The 27,720-nt window shown below is 39.2% G+C and overlaps 1 protein-coding gene across 3 annotated transcripts; it reads right to left on the bottom strand.

The window, feature by feature from the left end:
* Positions 1 to 661: 661 nt before the first annotated feature.
* GMFB (glia maturation factor beta) lies at positions 662 to 26,937 on the bottom strand. Of its 3 annotated transcripts, none has more exons than XM_055538107.1 (7): positions 26,775 to 26,937; positions 21,683 to 21,779; positions 20,208 to 20,257; positions 19,491 to 19,541; positions 18,705 to 18,789; positions 17,633 to 17,706; positions 662 to 827 (listed from the first exon to the last, which is right to left on the bottom strand). In XM_055538107.1, the coding sequence occupies exons 1-7, from the start codon at positions 26,775 to 26,777 to the stop codon at positions 810 to 812; spliced, it is 378 nt and encodes a 125-aa protein (XP_055394082.1). In that variant the 5' UTR covers positions 26,778 to 26,937; the 3' UTR covers positions 662 to 809. The 3 variants fall into 3 exon arrangements, with proteins under 3 accessions (XP_055394082.1, XP_055394081.1, XP_055394080.1); XM_055538106.1 differs by having other exon boundaries at positions 662 to 830; XM_055538105.1 differs by lacking the exon at positions 662 to 827 and adding an exon at positions 11,985 to 15,715 and having other exon boundaries at positions 18,705 to 18,787; positions 19,492 to 19,541; positions 26,775 to 26,933.
* Positions 26,938 to 27,720: the final 783 nt, after the last annotated feature.

Consider the following 27,720-nt stretch of genomic DNA (forward strand, 5'->3'; position numbering starts at 1 on the left):
AAGTAACAAGTTTACAACTTTAAAAGAATTCATTTTCCTCCAGTTCTGTTGGACCAACTCCATTCGTTTCTCAAAGAGAGCCCCAAGCTGAAAGTGAAAGTGCAAGTCGCTCAGTCGCATCTGACTCTTTGCAACCCCATGGATAGTCCATGGAATTCTCCAGGCCAGAATACTGGAGTGGGTGGCCTTTCCCTTCTCCAGGGGATCTTCCCAACCCAGAGATTGAACCCAGCCCCAGGTTAGTAAAACAACAATGAGATTCCACCTCTCCCCTCCAGGGTTATAAGGACTCTCACCTTTGGAAGTTGGGCTGCAACCTGGTCAGGCCAGGGCAGGTGCCAACCTAGACAGCCACCATGTTGCAATGCTCTGGACTGTTTGCAGGGGTGTGGGCGGAGCTGAAGGAGATAAACAAGGGGATGTGCAGTACACTGCAGCCAGAAATAGCCGGGAGCCGCTACCACTCCCAGGCTGAAAGGTTGTAATGGGAACTGAATCTGAATGTATAATGAGAGTGGCAATGAATGTGAGGCAAGAAGGGCCAAGATGATCCAAGAGTAAGGGGAAGCATAGCTGGTTTTGAGAACACCAAAGTGGTGAGATTGAGAAAAGACAAACAAAATCAATGGCTAGGCAGTTCAACTGTGGTAACAGTGGAATAGACAGAGAGGTGTTTTATTACCCTTATGGCAGATGATCAACAAACTTCCGCATTTGATGTGGAAACCAGAAAATTCAGTCTTGCAGGTCAAGCTAGGTGCTTCCAGTTCCTGGGCCAGATTCCAGTCCAATGATACTCACTTGCTCAGTCATCCCTGGGTCTCGAGCTTCTGACAGTGAGCAGTTGGGAGAGATCTCACAATTAATCACATGACTAGAGATGGATTAAAACACAGAACCTTCAACAAGCAATGTGTGCCACCAATAGGGAAAACAAAAAAGAAAAAAACCAAAACGATACCACTTCAGTAAGAAAAGTGGAAGACCTAACTAAAAGATTTTCCTTGACTGAAGTTTAAAGAGATGTCATTTTCTCTCAAATGAACTTATGTTACCACAGTTGTAATGAAATGAGATTTGGAACATTTTAAAATTCACCTTAAAGAATACATGAAAATATCAAAATAATATTTGAAAACAAAAGAAGATGAAAAGAAATTAGCCTTATGAGATTTGAAAACATGTGACAAAGCTGTCATAATTATAAGTAAGATTGAGGCACAAAAATCAACAAACATATCACTATCTTAGAACTCCAGAAAAATACCCAGTTCCACATTATAGTTGAATACTATTTAAAGGAGGCATCCCAACTTATTGGAAAAAAATATTTTTAGTGATGTTAAAATCATTGTTGAGGTACATTAATAATTTAAATTCTCTTTATATACCATATGACTAGATACATTCAAGGCTAACCATTTAAAATAATGAGAGAACAAATAGGCTGTCAAATCTCTGGGCGTTGGTATACGTTTTAAACTAAAACCAGTCAGTTGTATCTCATACACATACACAAATAACTGCACCCAATCAACAAAGTCAATTATAAAATAAATAAAAATTTCAAAATACAAAAAACACCAAAATAAGGAAATTGAAACACTCCCAGTTAAAAAGAAAAAAAGACAAAGGATAAATAAGTACATTGAAAACTCTCTAAAATCAGTAATAAACCCCAAACTGATAAATGGAAAAAGGGTAGTATCACACAGTTTACAGCTGCAGTTGATTAACAAACATGAGAAAATAGTCAGCTTTCTCTAGTAATCAAAGAAAAAGCCAATTTTAAAATAAAGATAGCCATTTTATTAAATCAAATTAGGTAGTACTTTAAATAAAGGAAAACATTCTGTATTGGCAACAGTCCCTTGTCCATAGCCAATGGGATCCCAGTTCAGGATAATAACCCTCTTGAAAATCACCCAAAGCATGGAAAAGCCTTTTGCACAAAAAATATCCCTAGCGATGGTATTGGAAACCACCAGAATATCCCAAAAATAAAAGAATTCTTAACTAAACCATGACATATGCACTCAGAAAAATATTATAAATTTATGTAATTATGTTTATAAATAGTACCTTTTTAAATGGAAAATGTATATATTACTCATAAAATTGGATACATACTATATACAATTATCTTTCTAAAATACATGGGAAATGATTGAAAGGAAACTAATGTATATTAAAATCCTTCTTTCCAGCTTTATTGAGCTATTATTGACTTATACATAAATTTAAGATATACAACATGAATACTTGATGCAAATATATTGCAATATTAACCCAATAAGGTTCGTTAACACTTTCATCATCTCCACATAATTACCATTTTCTCTTAACAGTACATCAATACATTCAAGTACATAACACAGTACTATTAATTACAGCCACCATGCTGCACATTAAATCTTAATCATCTTATAGCTGGAAGTTTATATCCTCTGATCAAAATCTGCCCATTTCCCACCACCACCCCACTCCCAGCCCCTGGCAACTTCCATTCTACTCTCTCTGAGTTCAGCTGTTTTAGATTCTACATGCAAGTGAAATCATACACTCTTTGTCTTTCTCTGTCTGATTTCACTTAGCATATGCCCTCAAGGTCCCTTACTATTGTTGCAAAAGATCAAATTTTCTTTTTTATGGATGAATAATCTTCTGCTGGGTGTGTGTGATATTTTTTTATCCATTCATCCATCAGTGGATGCTTAGGTGGTCTCCATGCATTGGCTATTATAAATAATGCTGCAATCAACATGGGGGTGTACATATCTCTTTAGGAAAGTAATTTCTTTACCTTTGGATAACTGAAGTGAAATTACTAAATCATATGGTAATTCTATTTTAAATTTTTTGAAGAATATCCACACTGTTTCCTATAGTAGCTATATCAGTATACATTTCCACCAACAATATGCAAGTGTTCCCCTTTTCTCCACATCCTTGCTAATGTTTTTTACCTCTGTCTTTTTTATGATAGCTATTCTAACAGGCATCTTCCCAGGTGTCACAGTGGTAAAGAATCTGCCTGCCAATGCAGGAGACCCTGATTCAATCCCTGGGTCGGCAAGATCCCCTAGAGAAGGAAATAGCAACCCGTTTCAGTATTCTTACCTGGAAAATCCCATGGACAGAGGAGCCTGGCAGGCTAGGTTGGACATGACTGAGCACACACATATTCTAACTGGCACAAGGTGATATCTCATTGTGATTTCTATTTACGTTTCCCAGATGACTAGTAATATTGAGCATCTTTTCTTGTACCTGTTGGCCATTTGTGTGTCATCTTTGGAGAAAAGTTTTTCAAGTCCTTTGCCCATTTTTTAATAGAATTGTTTAAGGTTTTTTGCTGCTGGGTTGTATGAGTTCCTTATTGGTTGTTGTTCAGTTGCTCAGTTGTGCCCAACTCTTTGCGACCCCATGGACTGCAGCACGCCAGGCTTCCCAGTCCTTCATCATCTCCCAGAGCTTGCTCAAACTCATGTCCATTGAGTCGGTGATACCATCCAACTATCTCATCCTCTATTGTCCTCTTATCCTGTCTTCATCAGGGTCTTTTCTAATGAGTCAGCTCTTTGCATCAGGTGGCCAAAGTATTGGAGCTTCAGCTTCAGCATCAGCCCTTCCAATGAATATTCGGGATTGATTTCTTTTAGGATTGACTGGTTTGATCTCCTTGCAGTCCAAGGGACTCTCAAGAGTCTTCTCCAACACCACAGTTCAAAAGCATCAATTCTTTGGTGTTCAGCCTTCCTTATGTATACTACCTATTAATCCCTTGTCAGATAGTTGGTTTGCAAATATTTTTTCCCATTCTGTAGGCTGCCATTCCATTTTGCTAATTGTTTCTTTTGCTGTGCAGAAGCTTTTAGCCTGATGTTGTCCCTCTTGTTTATTTTTTATTTTGTTGCTACACTTTTTGGTGTCATATCCAAAAACTGTTGCCAAGACCAAAGTCAAGGAGCTTTTTCTCTGTGTTTTCTTCTAGGAGTTTTATAGTTTCAGGTCTTATATTTAAGTCTTTAACTCATATCCAGTTAATTTTTGTAAGTGGTGTTAGATAGGGGTCCAATGTCATTCCTTTACATGTGAATATCTGGTTTTTTCAACATTATTTATTGAAGAGACTATCCTTTCCTTGTTAATATTTTTGTCAAATATTAGAGTTCAACAGGCAACAGACTCTTAACAGCACATTGAAGGTAGAAGGTGGAGGAGCAATGACTTTAAAATTCTGAGGGAAAGTGATTTCTACCCTACAATTTAATACCCAGACAAGAGATGACACTCTAAATTCAAATGACTTGAGGAAGATTTGAAGAAGGACTATTAATTACTAAAGAGTGGGAAGCGACGCTGCAGTCCTAAAAGCTTTGCTGTTTCCACCACCAGGCCCAAGGATAGAGAGGAGGTAGTGGTTATCAGGATTCAGAAAAAAGCACATCATATGGCAAGAACTACCATGGAGTGCAGGAATGATTTTTTGGCCACACAGCGTGTGGAATCTTAGTTCCCTGATCGGGGGCAAACCTGAGCACCCTGCCTTGGAAGCATGAGTCACAACCATTGGACAGCCAGGGAAGTCCTAGAAATGATTTTCAATGGAGGTCTGTACCCTGGAGAAGAAACCTTAATGGAGTGACTGAGAGAATAAATACCCTCCTTTCACTCTCTATCCTCCTTAAAGACTGGCTGAACTCAAAAATAAACCAGAAGGCAAGGGAACCAGTTTATATAGTTTCTAAAGATCAGCCTCCTGAGGGCAGAGACCAGGGTGGGGAAAGGAAGAAAGTGGTTCTGGAGAAACAAACAAAAAACATCTGGCTCACCAGCCAAACCACAAATCAACTGTGAGTATGGAGGAAAAACACTCAGAAACATGAAAGCTGTCATCCCACGAGTCATGAGCCTCAGTGTAATGAGTTAATAAGATATGGAATATGTGGGTTGGAATACGTGGGTTCTATCCAAGGGGCTTCAACTAACGAACAAGAGCAAGAAACTTCAGGACAACAGCTGGCCCCATGCCTCTAGAGCATCCAGTGCATGTGCAGATTTAGAGAGAGAATGGGAGGTGGGGAAGCAGGGCTCTGAGGAGGAAAGGAGAACTGACAGATTTTCTTACATGCTGAAGCATTTGGAAGCATTGCTCTAGGCATTTTATTAATCTGTTGGGGTATTTGGGGGAGGGAATAGCAATGGATACATTAAAAAAAAAAAAAAAGAAAGAATGGGGGAAATGATCATTATTAATCCAGTAAAAGCAAAAGTTGTAGAAAAAGTAATCATGAAGAAACCCCCAAAAGTCATCTTAAAATCCAAAGGATGACCCCTAGGAAAGAATCATCATCTGAATACTTACCCCACTCTTGGAACCACAGCTAGTTGGTATTAAACAAAGAAGCAGTGACATCTAGAAGCAACCTATCCACCAGCAGCATGAGATGCTCAAAGAAAGAAACCCAACCAGAAGAAGAGTCAGCTTGATCTGGGCAGGCACATAAGCTAACATCTTGCCTGTCTCCTCCCTCCCCCATCAGCAAACAAGAGGGTAATTGAAAGCAGCAGTGCAAGGGGACTGAGGCCAGGCACTTCCCCCCACCCCCCGCCAACCCCCAGTCACAAGTTTAGCCTGTGCTGGTGCAGAGGTTTAAATTAAATCTGAGATGGAATTTTTAAAAGGAACAGACCTGCATCTTAGTATCAGAACAGGAACTTTTTAACAACTAAGGGACTGACATATTATGGAAATGTTATATCATTAAGGAAGCTTTCTAACTGGGGGGAAAAGAGAGGCTTGACAGGGAACAGAGATAGTAGTTTTTTAAAAACAACCAAAAATTTGTTATACCATTCCATTTGAGAAGACTTCATCAGACCAGTTACATAAATTAGAAAAATATCAGATGGTGGTTAAGTGCTGTGTGGAGAATGGGAACAGATGGAATGTGAGTGTGAATATGTTGCCACCTTAGGAAGGATGATAGGAAAGCCTCTGAGTGACACCATTTAAATTCAGTTCAGAAAAAAAGGGTTCAGCCACAGGAATGTTGCAGGGGATGTGGTGAGGAGCAGACACGGGGAGTAGGCAATCTTCCCAAGGAGCTACAGCAAGTGAGAAAGGCTGAGCTTGCTATTATAGAAGGACAAAAATAAGGCAGCTTGGCTCAGAAGTAGCAGGCTAGAACAGGAGAGAATGAGATCAGAGAGGTATGCAGAGTGAGAGCTGACCCTGAGGTCAGAAGCAAATTCTAATCCCCTCCCCACTTCACCAACGCAGCAAGGGAAAGACACGTTTTTTATAGGCCAGATATGGGTCCTGAGGAAGGGAACCGAACCAGGGACCCTGCTCAAGATGCCAGACTGGAAAAACAAAGGGAGAGTAACATGTTGACTCCTAGAAGCCAAGAGCTGGGAGGGACGGTTGTAAAGTCACCAGCTCTAGGAGGATGACCTGAGTCAAGTATCTTGCAGCCAAAGCCTCCACTGGGGGAATTGGTAAGGAACCCACAAAATCATTTCATGAGGGAAAAGAGTTGGTATTTGACACTGATCACCCTAGAGGGCACCAACTCCAGATAACATTTCTACCAGAACAATAAGTCATTTTCTGCTCCCTTATATTGCCCCTTTCCTCTAATCCCTAAAGGCCCAGAGAGACTAGTGAATGGAGGAGAAAAGCAAGGCAGTAATGAGGGACAGGCCACACCCCGAGCCCCATGGGTTTCCCAGCCTAAAGGAGGTGGAGTGGAGGAAAAGGAGAGGGAAGACAGGGAGCTTTAAAGAAAGATGTTGAAATTTTGACATTAGATTGGAATTTTTATTACCTGAAAAACGGAGCATAATTCTATCATTCTTTTTTTAAAATACTTATTTGGCTGCTCTGTGTCTTAGTTGCCGCATGTGGGATTTTTAGTTACAGCAACTTGGATCTAGTCCCCTGACCAGGGATTGAACCCGAGCCTCCTGCATACACTGGGAACGTGGAATTTTAGCCTATGGATCACCAGGGAAGTCCCATTTCCATAATTCTTAAGAGTGACCCGAAATGCTATGGAGTCAGAGAATTCCTCCAGAGACAAGGGAAGAGATATACAAAAATGTCACTGGGTTTCTCCAAGTGGTAGATCTTTTCTACCTTTTGCTTATTTGTACTTTCTTCAGTTCAGTTCAGTCACTTAGTCACATCCGACTCATGGACTGCAACACATCAGGCTTCCCTGTCCATCACCAACTCCCAGAGCTTGCTCAAACTCATGTCCATCAAGTTGGTGATGCCATCCAACCATCTCCTCCTCTGTCATCCCCTTCTCCTCCTGCCTTCAATCTTTCCCACCATCAGGGTCTTTTCCAATGAATCAGTTCTTCTCATCAGGTGGCCAAATTATTGGACTTTCAGCTTCAGCATCAGTCCTTCCAATAAATATTCAGGACCAATTTCCTTTAGGATTGACTGGTTGGATCTCCTTGCAGTCCAAGGGATTCCCAAGAGTCTTCTCCAACACCACAATTCAAAAGCATCAATTCTTCAGCACTCACCTTTCTTTATAGTCCAACTCTCACATCCATACATGACCACTGGAAAAACCATAGCTTTGACTAGATGGACCTTTGTTGGCAAAGTAATGTCTCTGCCTTTTTTAAAATATGCTGTCTAGGTTCGTGATAGCTTTTCTTCCAAGGAGCAAGCATCTTTTAATTTCATGGCTGCAGTCACCATCTGCAGTGATTTTGGAGCCCCCAACATAAAGTAACTGTTTTTTTTACTGTTACTGTTTCCATTGTTTCCCCTTCTGTTTGCCATGAAATGATGGGACTGGATGTCATGATCTTAGTTTTCTGAATGTTGAGTTTTAAGCCAGTTTTTTTCAGTCTCCTCTTTCACTTCCAGCGAGAGGCTCTTTATTTCTACTCTTTCTGCCACAAGGGTGGTATCTGCTTATTTATACTTTCTAATTTTTCTCTAATGATATTAGTTGTTCAAGTTTCTTTTGTGTGTTTAAGATGCTATATGTTTGGTTCAATGGACAGCAGGCATCATGGTTTACATGGCATTTCAGATGCTTTTTGAAGACTACTGATTTTGGCAGGCAGCAGCAGGCTAGGCAAGTGTTTCTGTCAGTGGGGGATGAGACCAGGGCACGTTTGTACACAAGTTGGGCTGGAGATAGCATAACTATAGGGAGAGGGGCAGATGAAAACAAAGGTCGTGCTGGAGGTAGGTACTTTATGCAAGTGAACAGACATATCCGTATTAAAAGTAATGGAGGCTTTCTAGTAAGGATAGACATGCAAAGGAACCCAGAAAAAGATGACCAACCAACCAGGCCTCAGAAAGGTGGGGAGCACTGAAGAGTGGCCCTGGATCAAAGGGGGCTCCAGGAATCTACAAGTCAGGAGATAGCCCTTCAGGGCTCCATCTTTAACATGATTCAGCTGCTGGCTGTACACCTGCTTCATTCTATACTTCCCAGCTGGCATCTTCTTTCCCTCTACTCTGTAGCTTGCACTTGGCTTCTTCTCCATCTAATAGCATTCTTTGAAGCTCAGTTCCCACTGCTAACAACCTCATTCAAGAGAATGAGAACATGGTCCTGTTATCAGGAATTGAACTATTCATTATAAAGTACCTCTTTATATTGTAACAAGATCAACAGTGGGAAAGCAATTGGCCCAGCTCAGTGTTTGGTACCAGTTAGGCAACATCTCGGCAACAGACTCTAGTATTCTTGCCTGCAAAATCCCATGAACAGAGGAGCCTGGGGGGTTACAGTCCATGGGGTCACAAAGAGTCAGATACAACTGAGCACACACACATACAGCCAACAGCCGCCACTGAGGCTGGTGGCTCTGGGGACAAATCTTGTGTGTACTGAGGATCAGGAGGGAGCTAAGGACAGGAAAGCACCACCATGTGGGACAAATCATGGCTGCCTAGACTAGCCCCTTCAGCAAGTTCAGTGGCGGGGGTGTTTCTACCTAACAAAGGTCTGTGGCATATTGGGATGTACTGTCCATTACTGGGATGTGCTGTTCCTAGCTATGAAAAGAAGAGGAGTGAAAGGCAAAGGAGAAAAGGAAAGATATACCCATTTGAATGCAGAGTTCCAAAGAATAGCAAGGAGAGATAAGAAAGCCTTCCTCAGTGATCAATGCAAAGAAATAGAGGAAAACAATAGAATGGGAAAGACTAGAGATCTCATCAAGAAAATTAGAGATACCAAAGGAACATTTCATGCAAAGATGGGCTCAATAAAGGACAAAAATGGTAATGGACCTAACAGAAGCAGAAGATATTAAGAAGAGGTGGCAAGGATACACAGAACTATGCAAAAAAGACCTTCATGACCTAGATACGTAGCTAGAGCCAGACATCCTGGAATGTGAAGTCAAGTGGGCCTTAGGAAGCATCTCTATGAACAAAGCTAGTGGAGGTGATAGAATTCCAGTTGAGCTATTTCAAGTCCTAAAAGATTATGCTGTACAAGTGCTGCACTCAATATGCCAGCAAATTTGGAAAACTCAGCAGTGGCCACAGGACTGGAAGTCAGTTTTCATTTCAATCCCAAAGAAAGGCAATGCGAAAGAATGCTCCAACTACTGCGCAATTGCACTCATCTCACACGCTAGCAAAGTAATGCTCAAAATTCTCCAAACCAGGCTTCAACAGTACATGAACCGTGAACTTCCAGATGTTCAAGCTGGTTAGAAAAGGCCGAGGAACCAGAGATCAAATTGCCAACGTGGGCTGGTTCATCGAAAAAGCAAGAGTTCAAGAAAAACATCTATTTCTGCTTTATCGACTCTGCCAAAGCCTTGACTGTGTGGATCACAGTAAACTGTGGAAAATTCTGAAAGAGATGGGAATACCAGACCACCTGACACGCCTCCTGAGAAATCTGTATGCAGGTCAAGAAGCAACACTTAGAACCGGACATGGAACAACAGACTGGTTCCAAATTGGGAAAGGAGTATGTCAAGGCTGTATATTGTTGCCCTGCTTATTTAACTTCTATGCAGAGTACATCATGAGAGACGCTGGGCTGGAGGAAGCACAAGCTGGAATGAAGATTGCCGGGAGAAATATCAATAACCTCAGATATGCAGATGACACCACACTTATGGCAGAAAGCAAAGAAGAACTAAAAAGCCTCTTGAACAAAGTGAAAAGGAGAGTGAAAAAGTTGGCTTAAAACTCAACATTCAAAAACTAAGATCATGGCATCCGGTCCCATCACTTTATGGCAATTAGATGGGGAAGCAGAAACAGGGACGGACTTTATTGTGTTGGGCTCCAAAATCACTGCAGATAGTGACTGCAGTGACACTTGCTCTTTGGAAGAAAAGCTATGACCAACCGAGACAGCATATTCCAAAGCAGAGACATTACTTTACCAACAAATGTCTGTCTAGTCAAAGCTATGTTTTTTCCAGTATTCATGTATGGATATGAGAGTTGGACTATAAAGAAAGATGAGCACAGAAGAACTGATGCTTTTGAAATGTGGTGTTGGAGAAGACTCTTGGAAATCCCTTGGACTACAAGGAGATCCAACCAGTCAATCCTAAAGGAAATCAGTCCTGAATATTCATTGGAAGGACTGATGCTAAAGTTGAAACTCCAATACTTTGGCCACCTGATGCAGAGAACTGACTCATTTGAAAAGACGCTGACGCTGGGAAAGATTGAGGGCAGGAAGAGAAGGGGATGACAGAGGATGAGATGGTTGGATGGTATCACCAACTCAATGGACACGAGTTTGAGTAAACTCCGGGAGTTGGTGACGGACAGAGAGGCCTGGCGTGCTGCAGCCTATGGGGTTTCAAAGAGTCAGACATGACTGAGCGAGTGAACTGAACTGAAGTTTCCATTACCCACTGCAGGAATGGGTCAAAATACTGCAGGACTTAATTCCATAGTAACAGAATCTATAGTCAATCCTATAGGTAAGAATGACTAAAAACCACACACACACACACATACACAGCCTTCTTCCTGTTTTTCTGGGTACTACAAGGTGACTCTTGGATGCAACCAAGACATTCTTTTTCTTTCCTGTAATTGGAAAAAAAAGGTTACCTCAGCAGAGAACTTTCAGGATAAGAGAACTGTGAAAACTCCCTGAAGCTCCATGATAAGATCTTTAACTGGCTTTTCCACATAGTTAAAAATGTACTGCACAAGGAGAGACTATCCACTCAGGGTGTGCCCTCATGCAGATGAGAGTGGGCTCTCACTGTGAGGGTAGGCAATTAGAAATGCTTTTTGCTGCTGAAAACTGAAAAGGACAAAAAGACAGTGAAGGTGAAAAAATTTAGGAGCTGGCTGGCTGAGCAGCTGAATGGCCAAATTTGAGAAGGAAGACACTTCTTCACTCTGGCCAACTGTCCCTGTGAGATTCTTGAGTCTTGGAAGGCATAAATAACTCCTCTCACAACTGTCAACAAATTGTGACTCTACTATAACACATAGTCGTCACAACAGGTATATGGTCAAGTCTAAACACCATGTAAGTATTACTGATTTGTATTCATTCAATAGACACCCATGATACACAAACTATGGACATTAGTCTATAATATAGGCAGGATGGCTCTTTAATGGATGTTTAATAAATAGAGATATACTATATTCAATAAAATTTCTATTTAATTTGATTTCTTACAAAATATACAGCCCATCTAACTTAGTTTTCCCTTTGAAAGCAAGGGGTCATCATTTGAAACAATGCCCTCTGCCCCCACAAACTAACCATTTTAGTATCACACCAAGTTTTAGAAATGTTTATAATCTCATTATATTTCCCCTCCCCTCATCCTACTTTTGCCTAGTAATTTGCTTATTCTGCCTCTCAGTTTTTCCAGATAAAGTAAACAACTGAATTTGTGTGGTTCACACGGATGCCACAATTAAGCCAGTTAGGTAACAGCAACTCTAAAAGAGAAAAGAAGAGAGTAAAAAAATGAAAAGCTAGAAGTCCTTTCATGTTAACATTTTATTTAAACCAGTACAAGCACCATGCTTAACAGAAGACTGTCCAAAATAAACATGCAATATGAACTCGCACAGACTGAAACCTCAGTTTCAGAAGTTGTGCCAGCTGTTGATTTTGTTAAACGATGACAGGAAAACTGTTAAAATTCACAAGACTAAACCATTAATGTTTCAAGCCTCCTGAATGAGATTACATTGGACCATCTAAATCAGTGGGCACTACCCTGGCATGTTAGTGATCTCAAACAATATTCAAGTAATTACACATGTATGAACTATACTCCAAAAAGAAAACACAGTTTCTATCACAACCTTAATGTAGTTGTTTTAAAATATCATAGGAAGATGATCATTGATTTGAAATGTCAAACAGCCTAAGAGGAAACAAATTTTTCAAGAATATTCAACTTGGGACCACTGGTGTTAAGTGGCCCGAGAGATTTACATTCTTCCAGAAATATAAGATTTGTCCAGAAATGTTTGAGACACTTCTTCACATAAGTTGTAAAGGCTCAAATTCTGTAGATTCCAGTATTATCAGTCTATTGAACAAACAGGGAAAGCAACCGTATTAAGAATATTTGAATTGATAGGTTACAAGTCACTCTCTATTTCCACCAAATATCAGCATTTAAACTCTTATGAAAATATCTTTTCATTACTAGTCCACATTATGGATTAACGACACTGCTCATGTTTTAAAGTAGTCCAAACATATTTTTAAGTACACCTTCCTTACTATCTATGTGGATGGGGAACAAGGACAGCCAAATTTAATTTGGCAATACACTCCTTTAACTGGAAAAAATTTTAAGTGTCAGACCAGGATACAGTTTATGGCTACATTTGACTCCTTAAAATAGGAGACAAAAAGGAAGAGAAAAGTGCTGACAGACATTTTGTTACAAAGATCATTTAGTAATGACAATACAAAATTTAGCAACACCCTTTCAAACAAGAGTATGTTTAACCACACTAGGTATTTAGTAAACTTTTTAGAAATAGACAATTTGAACATTTATTTTAGAAGTCAATTAAACAAAAACAGTCAAACAACTTTTTCCCTAATATAATTGCTTCAATACCAGAACAAAGTGAATACTATTCAAAACTCTTGACATTTTGGAATTTCAGCATAGTAACCTGAGAACAGTTTTCTTCATATGTCATTTATGTTGCCACAAAACCATACTAAAAAAACATGCTGTGATTACTAGTCGGTTCTACTCTGACAACATCAGATGCTATGCAGAATGTATGCAAGTCCAACAATTTCAAAACTAATTCTGACTTAGAAGACCATGAAGGAGGTTCCCAGGAAAAAAGCTGCTGCCAAAAAGGAAAGATTAAGACTTAAGGCTGAATGGGAATGGCTGTACCAGGAGTGGAATGTGAAAACTGGAATTATGAAATCTGGAGTTACTAATTGAGAGAAGGCAGAAAAAGAGATTATATAGGAAATATACTTAAAAAAAAAAGAACAATGCAAAAATTTGGTTAGATGAAAGGAAAATTTATATAAAAGTCAGAGAATACTCTAGGGTAAAGGATCTATAACTTTCCCTATAGGACCATGGAAGTAAAAAAATGTTCTATTGATCCCCTAACCTATTGTCTTGCAAAAATACATATTGATATCAATAATGAGTCAGACAAGCTCAAAAAAGCATACAGTTTATCACAGTTCCCCGTTAGAGAACAGGGGAACCAAGAGTTCTGTGTATGAAGGTCAATATTATCTGACATTATAGAAGACTTTCCAATTAAATTAAAAAAAAAAAAAAAAAACACTTAAAACATGCAAGACAAAAGAAGGAACCTCACTACAAAAACACACTCTTGCAGCCCTAGATTCTCTTATTGCTGTGAACCAGATGAAACAAAATCTCATTTCCTTCATTCAAAAACATTAGAAAAAGTCTCCATTCACTTGGATTACATTTGCATTTATGCAGAATTATAAGCATTTTTCTCCAGTATCAAAATAGCTGTTTAAAGATTTCTTAAACTTCCTGGGTGAAGCTCGCTCTCTCTCTGGAAATTGGAATTAAGAACCCTTCCCATTCAGTTACCAAAGCAAATACCCCTGTAGCACTTCCTCATCTCCAACTAACTTCCTACTGCTTCCTGTTTTTTAGATTAGTGAAGCCAAACAGTGTTGGGAGTAGAAGATCCCATATTACAAAAATTCCAACTATCTTTACCTCTTTATTAAAGTTGGCACAGAAACCTCAAAAAAATGCAAAGCACATACGAATGGGAGATACACCAAAATTTTTTTAAAAAATGCCTTTGCTAGCTTTGAAATGATTAAGATATTCTTAATATCAGAATTAACTCACCAAATTTGGGTGGTCTTTAGATTCTCAAGACCTTTTGTCAAATTAATGTCAAAAGAATCTTAGTTACTTATATGTTTTTAAAGTACACTATATATCAGAATCCTTGCTTTGAAAATGCCAAGGATACCATCATCTAACAAGACAGGTGTCCAGTTTAGAATAACTTCTGACACTGAGGATATAAAATGAGATTTCTATCAATGCGTTAATGTTATTAACTATGGCCAAGTTTTAAGCAATTTTTTCCTATGGCACAAAACTAATCACAAGTATGTCCCAAACTATAACTTTCAACTGCCATATATTCACCAATGCAAGTAGACAGCTGGAGTTTTTAAAATATCAACTTGATTTTACTACAAATTTCAGATACACATATTAGAAAATTGTTTTACTTGGACCCTTTACAAAAGTGTTAATTTCACCAAATCTGGAATACTGGCAGTGTAAAGTCTTCAACTAACTTTAAAGCTAACAAATCAAAGGCACAGTATTAACACATGTAAAATAACTAGTATTCACAGGACAACATTAAAAGGTCCTTTATAAATAAAGTGTTACTAACCTAGACTTAAGATTATTTAGAAATGACATAACTAAAAATGAAGCCCTTGATTAGTTACAATCCATCAATTTCTAAGACTAAAATGCTATTTCCCATGAAGAGAAAACCTAATAGTCATAACTTTATTATAAAATCTAACTTCCAGACCTTAAAAATGAGCAACTGATGAAAAGTTTCTGGACTTGATTAAAAAGATATAGAAAACTAAAGAAGGCATGGAATTGATGGAAAAACTATTTGTAGTGCAGATTATACTACAGTAAATTATTATTCATGGCTCAAAATTCGGTCACTTAAGTCTTTTATCCCAAATTGATTTCAAAGATTTGATAAGTGATAATATGCTATTTTCATATATAAACTGCTAATATCCAGTATTTGTCAAAAGGAGGCAACTGTTGTCTATCACAATCTAATAACCACTTTCCAATGGTGTCTGTAAATAGTAACAAATTCTGAACTGTAAGTTATAGAAATTAGTCACAAGAGTGCAAAAAGTCCCTGGAGAGAAGTAGTCCACCTAACAATTACAAATATAAGGAAACACTTTACAAAGTTTCATTACTATGAAGATGATTTCCTCTTTGTTCAAACTTTGAACAAATGAGAATTTTTCTTTACTGCAGGTAACAAACTGTAAATAACAGTGCATTTTTAGGCATAAATAAGTATTTATGTCTGGTTCCAGTATGGTCAGGTTAATACATAAATACTTTAGAAACACAGAAGTTCACATTAGTGGAAAAATCCAAGTTTCTCACGTAACCATTCTTCAGTTAGGTCTTCGGTATTTCTTATTTCAAATACCTTTAGAAAAAAAAAATCAAATATGTTGCATATTTGAGTATTAAATACCAAATTCTCCTTCCTTTCAGTCAACATGGCTTAATCTGTGTAAATTAGATATACCTTCACTTTTTCTTAAATGCGAGGGACTCAGTTACCAAAGTTTAGCAGTCAAAATGGCATAAAATCAAAACTCTCTTAAAAGCACATATCTACAAATGTTCTAAAAGAGTAGTTCTGTAAATATTACCCACTAAAAGAGAGGCCCAAGGGTACACAACTAAAATCAATCCAGTTAGGAACTCGAAGAATGTGTGCTGATCTTCTACAGAAGGAGGAAACACCAGGTGTTTTAGATTAGTAGTCCATAGCCAAAAATCTCCAGCCAGAATCTGAACACACACAAGCCCACAAAGTAAAATGGGCATAAAAAGATGACGTAATATAGCAGGGAGGATGGGATTTCAGGCTAGATGTTACGAATGAATCCTAGATCTTACATGTACTGATGTGCAACCCTCAGTAAGTCATTCATTACAGTTAAGAACAGTAGTTTCACCATCAACTTACAAAGCTGTGGGGACGATTCAATCAGATTATATATAAGAGTAACTTGTAAATTGTCATGCCTTAATTCGTGGCTCAGAAAGTCTGCCTGCAATGTGGAAGACCTGGGTTCGATCCCTGGGTTCGGAAGATCCCCTGGAGAAGGAAATGGCAACCCACTCCAGTATTCTTGCCTGGAAAATTCCATGGAGGGAGGAGCCTGGTAGGCCACAGTCCATGGGGTCGCAAAGAGTCAGACACGACTAAGCGACTTCACTTTAATTCAAACACTTTAGGGCATGCCTGGGATTAGAACAGACATGAGGCTGTTAGCAGAGCTCCTTTCTAGCCACCCAGAGTCACTTTAGAGTACTCCTATGGTACAAATGAGGGAAAGTAATGTCTATAAGTTGGTGGTATTGGTGACAATCATGTGGGTTAAAGGGAAAAAGCAGAAGGCACTTAAAAACACCCCCTGGGTTAATGATTAAGCACCCAAGGGGGAAACACTGAGACTGTCCCTAAAATAAAACCTGAAAGAATTATTAAAATTCCAATGATGTAAAATTCTATTTCTAGACCTTAAATGTATATACTTTTTCAACTCAAACATGGAAGTTAAAAGTTTGAAAGTACCATTCTTACCTTTAATTTTCAAAAATGCCATAAAGTAGGAACACGTTAAATCTTAAAGCAGGTGTCGTATATGAAACAGAATGTTCTAATTTAATAAAGCTAATAAGCATTCTTGAAAATTTTATTTTAGATTTAGAAACAACACAGTTAACTGCAGAGTATGGAATCCCTGCACAGAATTTGGTTCATTTAGTCTGTGGTAAAGGGCTCAGAGAAGCTTCAAATGCTGAATTTACCTACTAGAGACTACATTATGGAAAATTAAAAATTCTCAAAAGATTGAACAGTTTTCTAAAGTGGCCTACATTTTGAATGTGAGTTCTTGTAATCAATGTGTAATTTTCATTCAAAAAACATGTGCTCAGTCATGTCCAACTCTCTGGACCCTCTGGATATAGTCCGCCAGGCTCTTGTCCATGGAATTTTCCAGGCAAGAATACTGGAGTGGGTTGCCATTTCCTCCTCCAGGGGATCCTCCTGACCCAGGGATCGAACCCATGTCTCCTGAAACTTCTGCACTGGTAGGTGGATTCTTTACCACTGAGCCACCTGGGAAGCCCTCAAAAATCACACTTATGGTTAAATACTTATATCATTCTATTTCCAACTAGTAAAAAAAAAACTCTAGTTTACTGCTCTGTTCTAAATAACTTTCACCTACATAAAGAAATACTGAACTCTTCAGATTACTTAGGTATTGCTCCATTTACAAAGAGAAAATACTGTCTCAACAAGTTAGTCAAATATAAATACCACCTTGGTAAGTTCAGCTGTTTGGACTAGCTTATTCTTACTCCCAGCATACATCATCTGTTGTTCAGGCTTACATCCTGGAAGAGAGAGATCAGAGTAGAAATGAGACTTAAATTTTTAAACAGTGATGAGTTTTCATTATTTACTTGATAAAAGACACATTTAGGATTTCCTATGCTATCGAGTTTACAAAAGTCCTGTCTAAATATGTAAGGGCTTGAGAGTGTTATACTGCATACCATCTGCACAAAGAGAAATAGAGGTATTACTAATGAACAAGGCTTTAGGTCAGCAAAAATAAATGAGGCTAGATCTATACAGATCTTGACTTTCAGAGCCTTGCGAATACTTCAAAATTTTTCAGCACTACCTTTATTGTGACGTTAAATATCAAGATCAGTTTTAGAGATACCTAATACATGTAAGTTTTGGGAGGTGGTTGGGTCAGTGGGGTGAAGAGATTAGCTCTGAAAAACATGTACAGTCTGTTTACATATTAAAAGACACTTCAGCATATTTAAAGTGTTACATATATGGTACAAATAATAAAGATCAAGGAGGAGTTCAGTGAGCTGAAAGTTTATTGTGGGCTTGAATGGTGGTGGCAGAGGGAGTTCTGGTGATAATGGATACTTTAAACACCAATAAACCATATTAATATCCAATGTAAGCTACTCTGAGACTATTCTCAAGATTATGGACGTATCACTGACAACTACTATTTTAAGGATAAACCAACTATATATCCTAATCGTACACAAAGTTTACATACTTATAAATAAAATTAAAATACAGAAGAAAATGTACTTTTGATATTTTAAAATGTCATTTCAAATTCATTAAAAATACATATACAATTTGACCTAACAACTACACTTCTACGAATTTATCCTAAAAAAAAGCAAGTTTTTATAGTAACTTCTTTTTGGGGATGCATTCCCATGTGCATGTGTGTGCACACACAGTACAATTAATTCAACATTTTCCATCCTTAAAACAAGCATAAAATTCATCTAGGATAAAAGGTTTAATTTGATCAGAACCAGATATGTACTATTTAAAGAAATTCACTTACCTACAGGACTGGAGAAAATAAAGCACAGAGGGTATGAAACTCTTCCATCATCATGTTGATACTTATAACTATACACAATGAAGGTTTTTCTCAAGTTAAAGAAACTAAAATTATTGCTCTAATTCAGACAAGTACTTATCAACAAAGTTCTGAAGGACAACACACACCTGCCGAGCCAGTGAGTGGCAAATTTCTATCCTATTCATTTAGGTCACACTTTCATTATTCATTATCTTGCCACAAAATTATAAATGGGCCCCAAAGACAAATCATAAAATCATACACTCTCACAAATAAATTTATTAAAAGTATAGACTTAATGTGGATTTTTTTCTTTCTCAATTTTTATTATATGCAACAATAAAAGGAATTTAAATAAACAATATCCATCAACTTTTTGGGCCTTTCCCAGTATGTATATACATTTTAATTTGGTCGTGACCATGGTGTAGGGCTACCCTAGTTAGCACCAGTGATAACAAACCCACCTGCCAATGCAGGAGACATGAGATATGGATTCAATCTCTGGGTTGGGAAGATCCCCTGGAGGAGGGCATGGCAACCCACTCCAGTATTCTTGCCTGGAAAATCCCACGGACAAAGGAGCCTGGTGAGGCATGGTCTATGGGGTTGCAAAGAGTCAGACATGACAGAAGCAACTTAGCATGCATGGTGTAGAAGAAAATTTTGTAAAAAATGTACCTTAAAAGTTGAACAAATGAACTTCATAAATAAAATTGTGACCAGTAGAAATAAACATCTTTTTAAAGCACTAAGAAAAGGATATCGAGGTTGCCGCTCAGGTAGTTCATCTTTAAGTTCATCTGGTGAAATGCCCTAGCACCATAAAGAAAACAACTTTTAACCATTTTCTTATCCATAGATTCTTAAGAGATATACTGAGGACCCATTCTGCTAATAGGTATAAATTCATAACTTTATACCACATCATAACATTTTATCTTACTAAATTGTACATAAGCTGAGGTTATTAAAACCTCAATCCAATGAAAGCCCACCCCAACCCACTCAGCTCGGCTCTGTTAATTAACATAACATGGGGCTGAGAGGCAGCGTAGTCTATGCTCATGTTCCAACTGTCAGGAAACACCGAGTGAGATAAGCCAACCCCTCAGGGCAACAACAGTATCTGATTCAGGGGGGAAAAGTTAATTTCTTTTCACTCTAAATTGGTTACTTAACTTGACAATCTAAATACTTAGGCTATAGGGAATTACTGGCCAACCGACTTAGAAGCAAGTTTTTATCAGACATGTAGCCCTAACTTCTACTGCTTATGACCTGTATTTCATTAATGCTTTATTGAAGGTGATTATATTAGCAAGACAATCCACTACATAATAATTAACATGTGCTTTTCATGAATAATGAACACATACAATGGTTTAGAACTAACTTTAGAAGTACATGTAACTAACGTTACATCTTTTGAGTGATAATAATTACTTAACTATAAAGCTATATTTAGCTGTTTAAACAAACCTCAAGCTCTTCATCCAGCACCACCAGGCGTTTATCCTTATCAATTTTCACTAAAATAAAAATATAGTATGAGTAAACTGTGGTTCTAACATGACCTTGATCTACCCAACCCGCAGATTCCTAGCTCTTTTATTGGTATCCAAAATTAAAACATGAAGAAACACAAGCATACAACTCATTTGCAGTTTTAGTTTATGGTCTGTTAGCTAGCTTTGCTTTTCAAGCAGTCAGCATTTAAAAGCTTTTACCCATAATTCCCAGCACCTAATTTGCTTATTTAGAACTTTATGTCAACTCCTTACATTTACTGTGTATATGAAGAATTTTGCAATTCAAACCCAATCTCTTGGATGATTAGAAAAGGTCTGAAAAGGTCACTGTGACTGAGACTGGCTTATTGAACATGGTTAGAACTACAAGCAAAAAGTGCACAAGGGTCAGGACAGAACAATCACCAGGTTCCCAGCTTCTCAAGAGTCAGGATTTCATGGTGCAGGATGAATGTTCCGAGAAAGTGAATTACCAAAGAGCAGTGATATCTCTATTCAAATACATGTAACATACGCTGAAGCCAAACTGAAATCTGTTTAGATAACCCATGCCTCTATTCTTTTCCATTACCCTGAAAGTTACCATTTTTGATTCTGCACTAATTTCACAGTAAATCCTGTGAGACACGATATGATCTCAAATAGCTTTACTCTTTGTGGTAAAATGGCACTGACACACTTTGTCACTTCTAAGAACTGTATGCCTGCGTTGTAGTATTTGTTTGTGAAAGAACCATAATTCAACAAGCTGTCACCGCCTCACTAATTCACATCTTCCAGATGTATCTCTGTTAGTATATATAGTTTTACATTCTCACCCCCTCATTCTTCATCTTTCTAAATCATTACCCACATATTAAATATTACAAAAGAAATCTACATAACATCACATATAGTTCACACTGGAAGAGGCAATATGCAAATCACTCTTTCCATTATCAAAAGTCAATAACACTTAAAAGTATTCTCCATGAAACTAGAATTCAAGTCTAGAATTGAAGTAAGACCTCAAATCACTTTCAACACAATGCTGAACTTTATCACTTTAGGTGTGGGAGAAGTTTTCTGCTTGAGGATGAATGGCCAGGCTGTTTTTGTCCCCAGATAAGTTAAAGGATGGAACTGGATGGGGCTCTACAAATGACCAAGTGCCCAAGACGATGATCATCTTCTCCAGAGCTGTGCAGGCAGTGAGGGGGAGGTGAAACACTGTGCCTCTGTTCTCTGACAGTAAGTCTTACTTACTTTTTAAAGTGACCTAACAGGTTTGTGGGGTGAGGGGCTGGGTAGGGGGGACAGGGTTGGGAATTAAAACAGAAGGAGACAAATTACTTTCTAAAGGTTCAGGTTATTGGATGCAGCTATAGAATAAAAGGATAAAACCAAACTAAGACCATGGTATGAAGACAATCACGTTTAGCTTACTTATAATAGCAGCATTGTTTGTTTCTTTGCGAAAACGAAACTTTCTCAGCTTTTCCACTAAATCTTCAGCAACATCACAAACCACCAAAGACTCACTCTAGAAAAGAAAAAAAATGTTATCAAATGCCATGACTCCAACATATATGTACACCTTAAAGCTATAAAACTTAATACCTTTAAGAAGGTATATGGTCATGTACAAATGTCATAATTATGTAAGACATTATTATGTATTAACATGAAACACATGAACGCTTAAAGAACTTTTAAATCTACCAAGCTTTACGTTGGCATTATTAAATTATTCACATTTGTTTATCTTATATGTAGGGTATACTTTAACCTCCTCTTTGACTACTAAATATCTCAAAGAACTAGATATACACTAATGTGCAATTTCATTAGAACTGGAGAGGAAGGGAAGAATATAGGAAGTCAAACATCATGGCTGTTAGGAAGTATAATATTTTTCACTATGCAGGAAGAACAGGAAAATCATCTTATTGCACTTAAGAGTTAATAAGGCTTTAGTTCATTTCTGAGTCCAGCACAACTATGAAAAACTAAAACTAAGCAAAAGAATGGAAAATAAATCATAAGAGTAAAGACCAACTACTATTTTATGTCTTAAGTAACTATGGGAATCAAAAAAAGGGAGCTATTAAGAAATATGACAGCAAAAGCAGATGAAACAAATATAAAAACTCAAAGAACCTTTTATAAATTATGAAAAATATTAAGAGACTCTTCTCCAAAAATCTGACAAGGAAATCATCAAAAGCACTCTTCAGTTGGAGTTAGGGTCAGGTGGTACAAATGAATTATTGATTGCAAGCAGGAAGATGGAAATCTTTTTCTTTAATGTATATAAGTTCAAATACATAGAAAATTAGAGAAATTCTGTGAAATCTTAAGCACTTAACACTCAGCTTCAACCATTATCAACATATAGCTAATCTTATCTCATCCAAAACCCTCAGAACTGCTCCCATGGACCATCACAGAGCAAAGGTCAATAATCATTTTACCTACAAATATTTGAATACATATTAACAAAATGATAATACATACCATTGAAAACACAGACAATAATAATTAGTTCAGTTCAGTCACTCTGTCGTGTCCAACTCTTTGCGACTCCATGGACTGCAGCATACCAGGCCTCAAAGTCCATCACCAACTCCCAGATTTTACTTAAACACATGTCCACTGAGTGGTGATGCCATCCAACCATCTCATCCTCTGTCTTCCCCTTCTCCTCCCACCTTCAATCTTTCCCTGCATCAGGGTCTTTTCAAATGAGTCAGTTCTTCACATCAGGTGGCCAAAGTGTTGGAGTTTCAGCTGTGAGTGTGCTGCACTCAATATGCGAGCAAACTCAGCAGTGGCCACAGGACTGGAAAAGGTCAGTTTTCATTTCAATCCCAAAGAAAGGCAATGCCAAAGAATGCTCAAACTACCGCACGACTGCACTCATCTCACACACTAGCAAAGTAATGCTCAAAATTCTCCAAGCCAGGCTTCAACGGTACGTGAACCATCAATTACAGATGTTCAAGCTGGATTTAGAAAAGGCAGAGGAACCAGAGATCAAATTGCCAACATCTGCTGGATCATAGAAAAAGAGAGTTCCAGAAAAACATCTACTTCTGCTTTATTGACTATGCCAAAGCCTTTGACTGTGTGGATCACAACAAACTGTGGGAAATTCTTAAAGAGACAATAATAATATGTCACCTAAAAATAATAATTCTAGTCTTATTCACATAGAGTTCAAAGTTCAAATTTCCCTCATTTTTTTTTTTTTCTTTTCTTTTTTAACAGTCAGTTTGATTGAGTCAGGTTCCAAACAAGGTCCACATTCTTTGGTTACTTCATATATGGGGTCTCCCCCTCCAATTCTTCAGAAAATTAAGAGTTTTGAGACCAATGCCAAATACAAGTGTCTCATAACAGTCCAAAAGAACTAAGGATTCAAATTTTAAGTTAAAATTAAATAAAAGTCTGCTTTTTCACCCTGTGTTGGGTAAATAAGAGCATATGTTACAACATTAAATGGCCATCAATTTTAAGTTGTCCTTTAAATTCATAACACTGGTAATATATAAGCTGTGATATACCACAGAATGTGCTATTTATAGTTAGAAAATACACCCCACCAATACATATTTTCCAATAAATTAAGCTCCTGCAGGAGTCATGTATGTCCATCCTTTTACTTCTCTTTAGAGAAAGAAATGCTAAGTCATACGAGGTTCCTATAGTATTCAAGCCTAGTTGATTTTTTCCTATCTTTCGAGAAAGACTAGAAATCGGAAAACTAGAACTTCCAATCTCTTGTCAACCAAAACCAAAGGTAGAGCCCATTAGGAGAAACTAATAAATACTTTAGATTTTTGTAGGCAAAGAGCAATTTGTCACGACTCTTAAGGTTCTGATACCCAGAGCTGCTTGTGCAATTCTGACACCTTAGGGATAGCAGACCAAGTGAAAAACATGCTGTGGTTGAATCTATAAAGCTTTTTTCCCATTCTCACTCCTCCCAATACCATAAGGTAAAAAATTCCTTCCTACAAGAAAAAGAACTGCAACTCAGCCAACTCTAACAGTTTCCAGTTAATAGATGTATTTAAAAATAACACCCTGAAAGCAACACTACACAGTAAATATTAATACACAAAGTGGGAAGCTTGAACTCAAGTAGTCATTTATTGGATAATCCACACAATGAACATTTAATGAATGTCAGGATGTGCTAAGTGTTAGAAACACAATGATATAAAATAGATTTAAACTGTGGGCCTGACCTAAAAGAGCTTATAAAGTCTATCAGAGAATAGGTCTACATCAAAATCATCAGGCAAAAAAACACACATTTGTTTGTATAACAACTAGGAAAAGAGCTAGGAAAGAGAGAAACTCGATGCTATGAGAACTTAATGACTAGCCAAAACAGCATGGTTACAGGAAGCCTGCCTGAAAAAGGCATCTAAAGGACCAAAATTGCCTATACAAAGATCCTTTGATTAAAGTGAGCACAGCACATATAAGATAACCAAAGGCCAGCGTGATTCAAGCACAGAGAATGAGCTGTAACACGTACAAGAGGAGGTTGGCAGGTGTTGGATTACATAGGGTGCAGTGGGTCCTGTTAAGTATCTTGGTCTCTATATGAGCAAAGGGAAGCCACCAAGGTGTTTTAAGCAGGGAAAAGAATCAGATTTGCATGCAGGAAATAGGCAGAGAGGTTGAAGAGAGCAAGACTAGTTAACTGGCAAGGCTAATCCAGGTGAGAAGTGAAACACAGCTTAGACATGTTGATGAAAAGAAAGAGAAGTAGGTGAATTTCTGCTAATACTTGTTAACATGTATTAAACACTATAAGAAGACACTGTGCTATGTCCTTTTCATAGATCCTCAAAACAATCCCATTAGATAAGTATTATATTATCCCCAATGTGAAAGAAACTAGGACTAAGAGAGGTTAAGTATCTTCCTCAGAGTTACGCAACTAGGGGAGCCAGGATTCTAGCCAGACAGCCTGACTCTATCTAGCCCACTCTCTGAACCACCACGAAGGACCTGGTGACAGACTGAATACTAGGCGGGGTAGATTAAGAAAAAATGTGACTCCTAAACTTCTTGCTTATGTAAAACACTTAAATGGTGCTACCTTTCACTGAATTAAGGAACACTAGGTTTAAGGGGAAGAGGTGCGTTCTATTTTGGATAAATCGAGCGGGCTTTGAGACACTCAAGTGGGTAAAGGCTTCCTGCTGCTGCTGCTGCTGCTAAGTTGCTTCAGTCGTGTCTGACTCTGTGCAACCCCATAGACAGCAGCCCAGCAGGCTCCCCCGTCCCTGGGATTCTCCAGGCAAGAACACTGGAGTGGGTTGCCATTTCCTTCTCCAAGGAGATGCTAACTAGTAGGATATACAAATCTGGGCTGGATCTCAGAAGCAAGGTCTGCAATACAAATTCCCAAGTCATCTACATGCAGGTAGGTGGTAACTGAAGCTATGAGTGTAGGTAAGAAAGGAAGGAGAAAAAATACAGAATGGAAAATGAAGCATTAGGATGGAGCCCAGGACTCCTACTTGTGACATAGCACAGGGAAAGACTGCATGGGACACAGACAGACCCACAACAGGAGAAGCCCTCAGTTCTGTATCTGAGACATCCAAGGAAAGGGAATGCTTCAAAGAGAGCATTGTCAACACCCAGAATGCAGCTGAAAGATCAGAAAAGATGAGAATTGAAGAGAGAGTCCCTTAGCTTTAGTGACCATGACAATTCGGTGGAAGTGGGTTGAGCAATAAGTGGGAGGTCAGAGAGGAGAACAGTGGCATTTTTGTGTTTTGCTTCTAATTGAAAGAAAAGCATATTTTAAAACCCGATGGGAAAGATCCAGGAGATCCTCGTGGGTAAGTGATTTAACTCTTCACTATTTTTGAACGTGGAGTCAAACCAGAGCCCCCAGACCACGAAAGACCAAGCTTTTGACAATCACTGAAAGGTCAAGCGCCAAAGCACTGGGTCAAAAGATTTCCAAGCAAGGATAAGCAGAAATCCATAGAGCCAGGCCGGGAGAAGGAGGAGACAGAAGCTAAGGCGAGGCCGAGAGAATGGAATCAGAATTCGAACCCTCCCCCAAAGGCTGCCAGGCGGAAGGGCTCGGTGCCCACCGACCCCTCAGGCCTGGCCTGGGCCCTGACAGAGAAGCCAGCGTTTGGGGGAGTCCTCAGTTGGGCCTGAGCCCTGGCCCCTCCGATTTTTCGTCGTAGGAGCTGTGGCTCTCCATCCAGAAGGATTCGGTAAGCACGACCCATCCCTACTGGCCGCACCCTAGTCACCGAGCCCGCTAGGCGGGTCAACCGCGGGCCCGGCAGGATGCTGCTGCTCTTGGGCGAGGCGGCAGCGGCGGCGGGCAGAAGACAGGGCTCCGACTGTGGGTACCCGCCAGCAGCCGGCCGGAAGCGGCCGCCGACCCACCCCGGACGATGCCCGCCGATACCGGCTCTGGCAAACAGGAAAGTCTGGCGGGCTGACCCGGCCCTTCGGCCAGCCCCCGCCCTCCCCAGTGGCAACTCACCATTTTCCTTCCGGCCGGCAGTAGCCTTTCGCCGTCCCTCGGGCCCCTTTAAGAATAGCACTGCAGCCACCTCCCTTCCTGCCCGGCGCCTGGCAGAACCGCCCCCACTGAACGACGCGACAGCGGCAGGCCATCACGTGACGGGGGACGGCGGGTGGCGCGGCTCAAAATTAAATCAGAACGCGAGTGCCCGCCTCCTCCCAACCCTTTAAGGGAGGAGCATGTCCTGTTGGATCCGGAGTGAGCGGCGGTGCCAAAATGCACTCTTAAGATTTAAGTCAGTTTTTGCTTCCTTTTAACGTTCCTCAAGTTCTGAGTGCAGTTTCCTGGTGACATGATTAAGTCCACGATTTCAATGATAAATAGGAAGGTTATCCCCAGCCTACCTTACAGATTACACACCTAGATACACCTGCCTTCCCTCCCACCCTCTTTGGAATCTTGTTTTCCCCCCGCGGCAACCACCTTCCGGTACTTGGTTAACATATTTGTTTCCTCAGTGGAGTTTATTTATTGAAGTATGATTGAATGATGATTGATGTCTGGATGAGTGCTCTCGTAGTCGTTGCCTAATCGCTCACTAAGAATTAGTTTCTGTAGGAAGTACTGACTTACTCAGTTCAGTTCAGTCGCTCAGTCGTGTCCGACTCTTTGCGACCCCATGGACTGCAGCACGCCAGGCTTCCCTGTCCATCAACATCCGGAGCTTGCTCAAGCTTATGTCCAGACAGTCGGTGATGCCATCTAACCATCTCATCCTCTGTCGTCCCCTTCTCCTCCTGCCTTCAATCTTTCCCAGCATCAGAATCTTTTCCAGTGAGTGGCCCTTCGCATCAGGTGGCCAAAGTATTGGAGATTCAGCGTCAGCATCAGTCCTTCCAATGAATATTCAGGACTGATTTCCTTTAGGATGGACTGGTTGGATCTCCTTGCAGTCCAAGGGACT

The sequence above is a fragment of the Bubalus kerabau genome, chromosome 10 (assembly GCF_029407905.1).
Source record: "Bubalus kerabau isolate K-KA32 ecotype Philippines breed swamp buffalo chromosome 10, PCC_UOA_SB_1v2, whole genome shotgun sequence".
NCBI classification, from domain to species: domain Eukaryota; kingdom Metazoa; phylum Chordata; class Mammalia; order Artiodactyla; family Bovidae; genus Bubalus; species Bubalus kerabau.

Excerpts from the sequence above, each read along its gene's own strand:
- GMFB (XM_055538105.1), bottom strand. Across the intron at positions 19,542-20,207 it reads TGCTGGATGAAGAGCTTGAG|GGCATTTCACCAGATGAACT; the intron begins GTTTGTTTAAAC and ends TTATGGTGCTAG. Across the intron at positions 17,707-18,704 it reads TATTTTCTCCAGTCCTGTAG|GATGTAAGCCTGAACAACAG; the intron begins GTAAGTGAATTT and ends TCTCTCTTCCAG.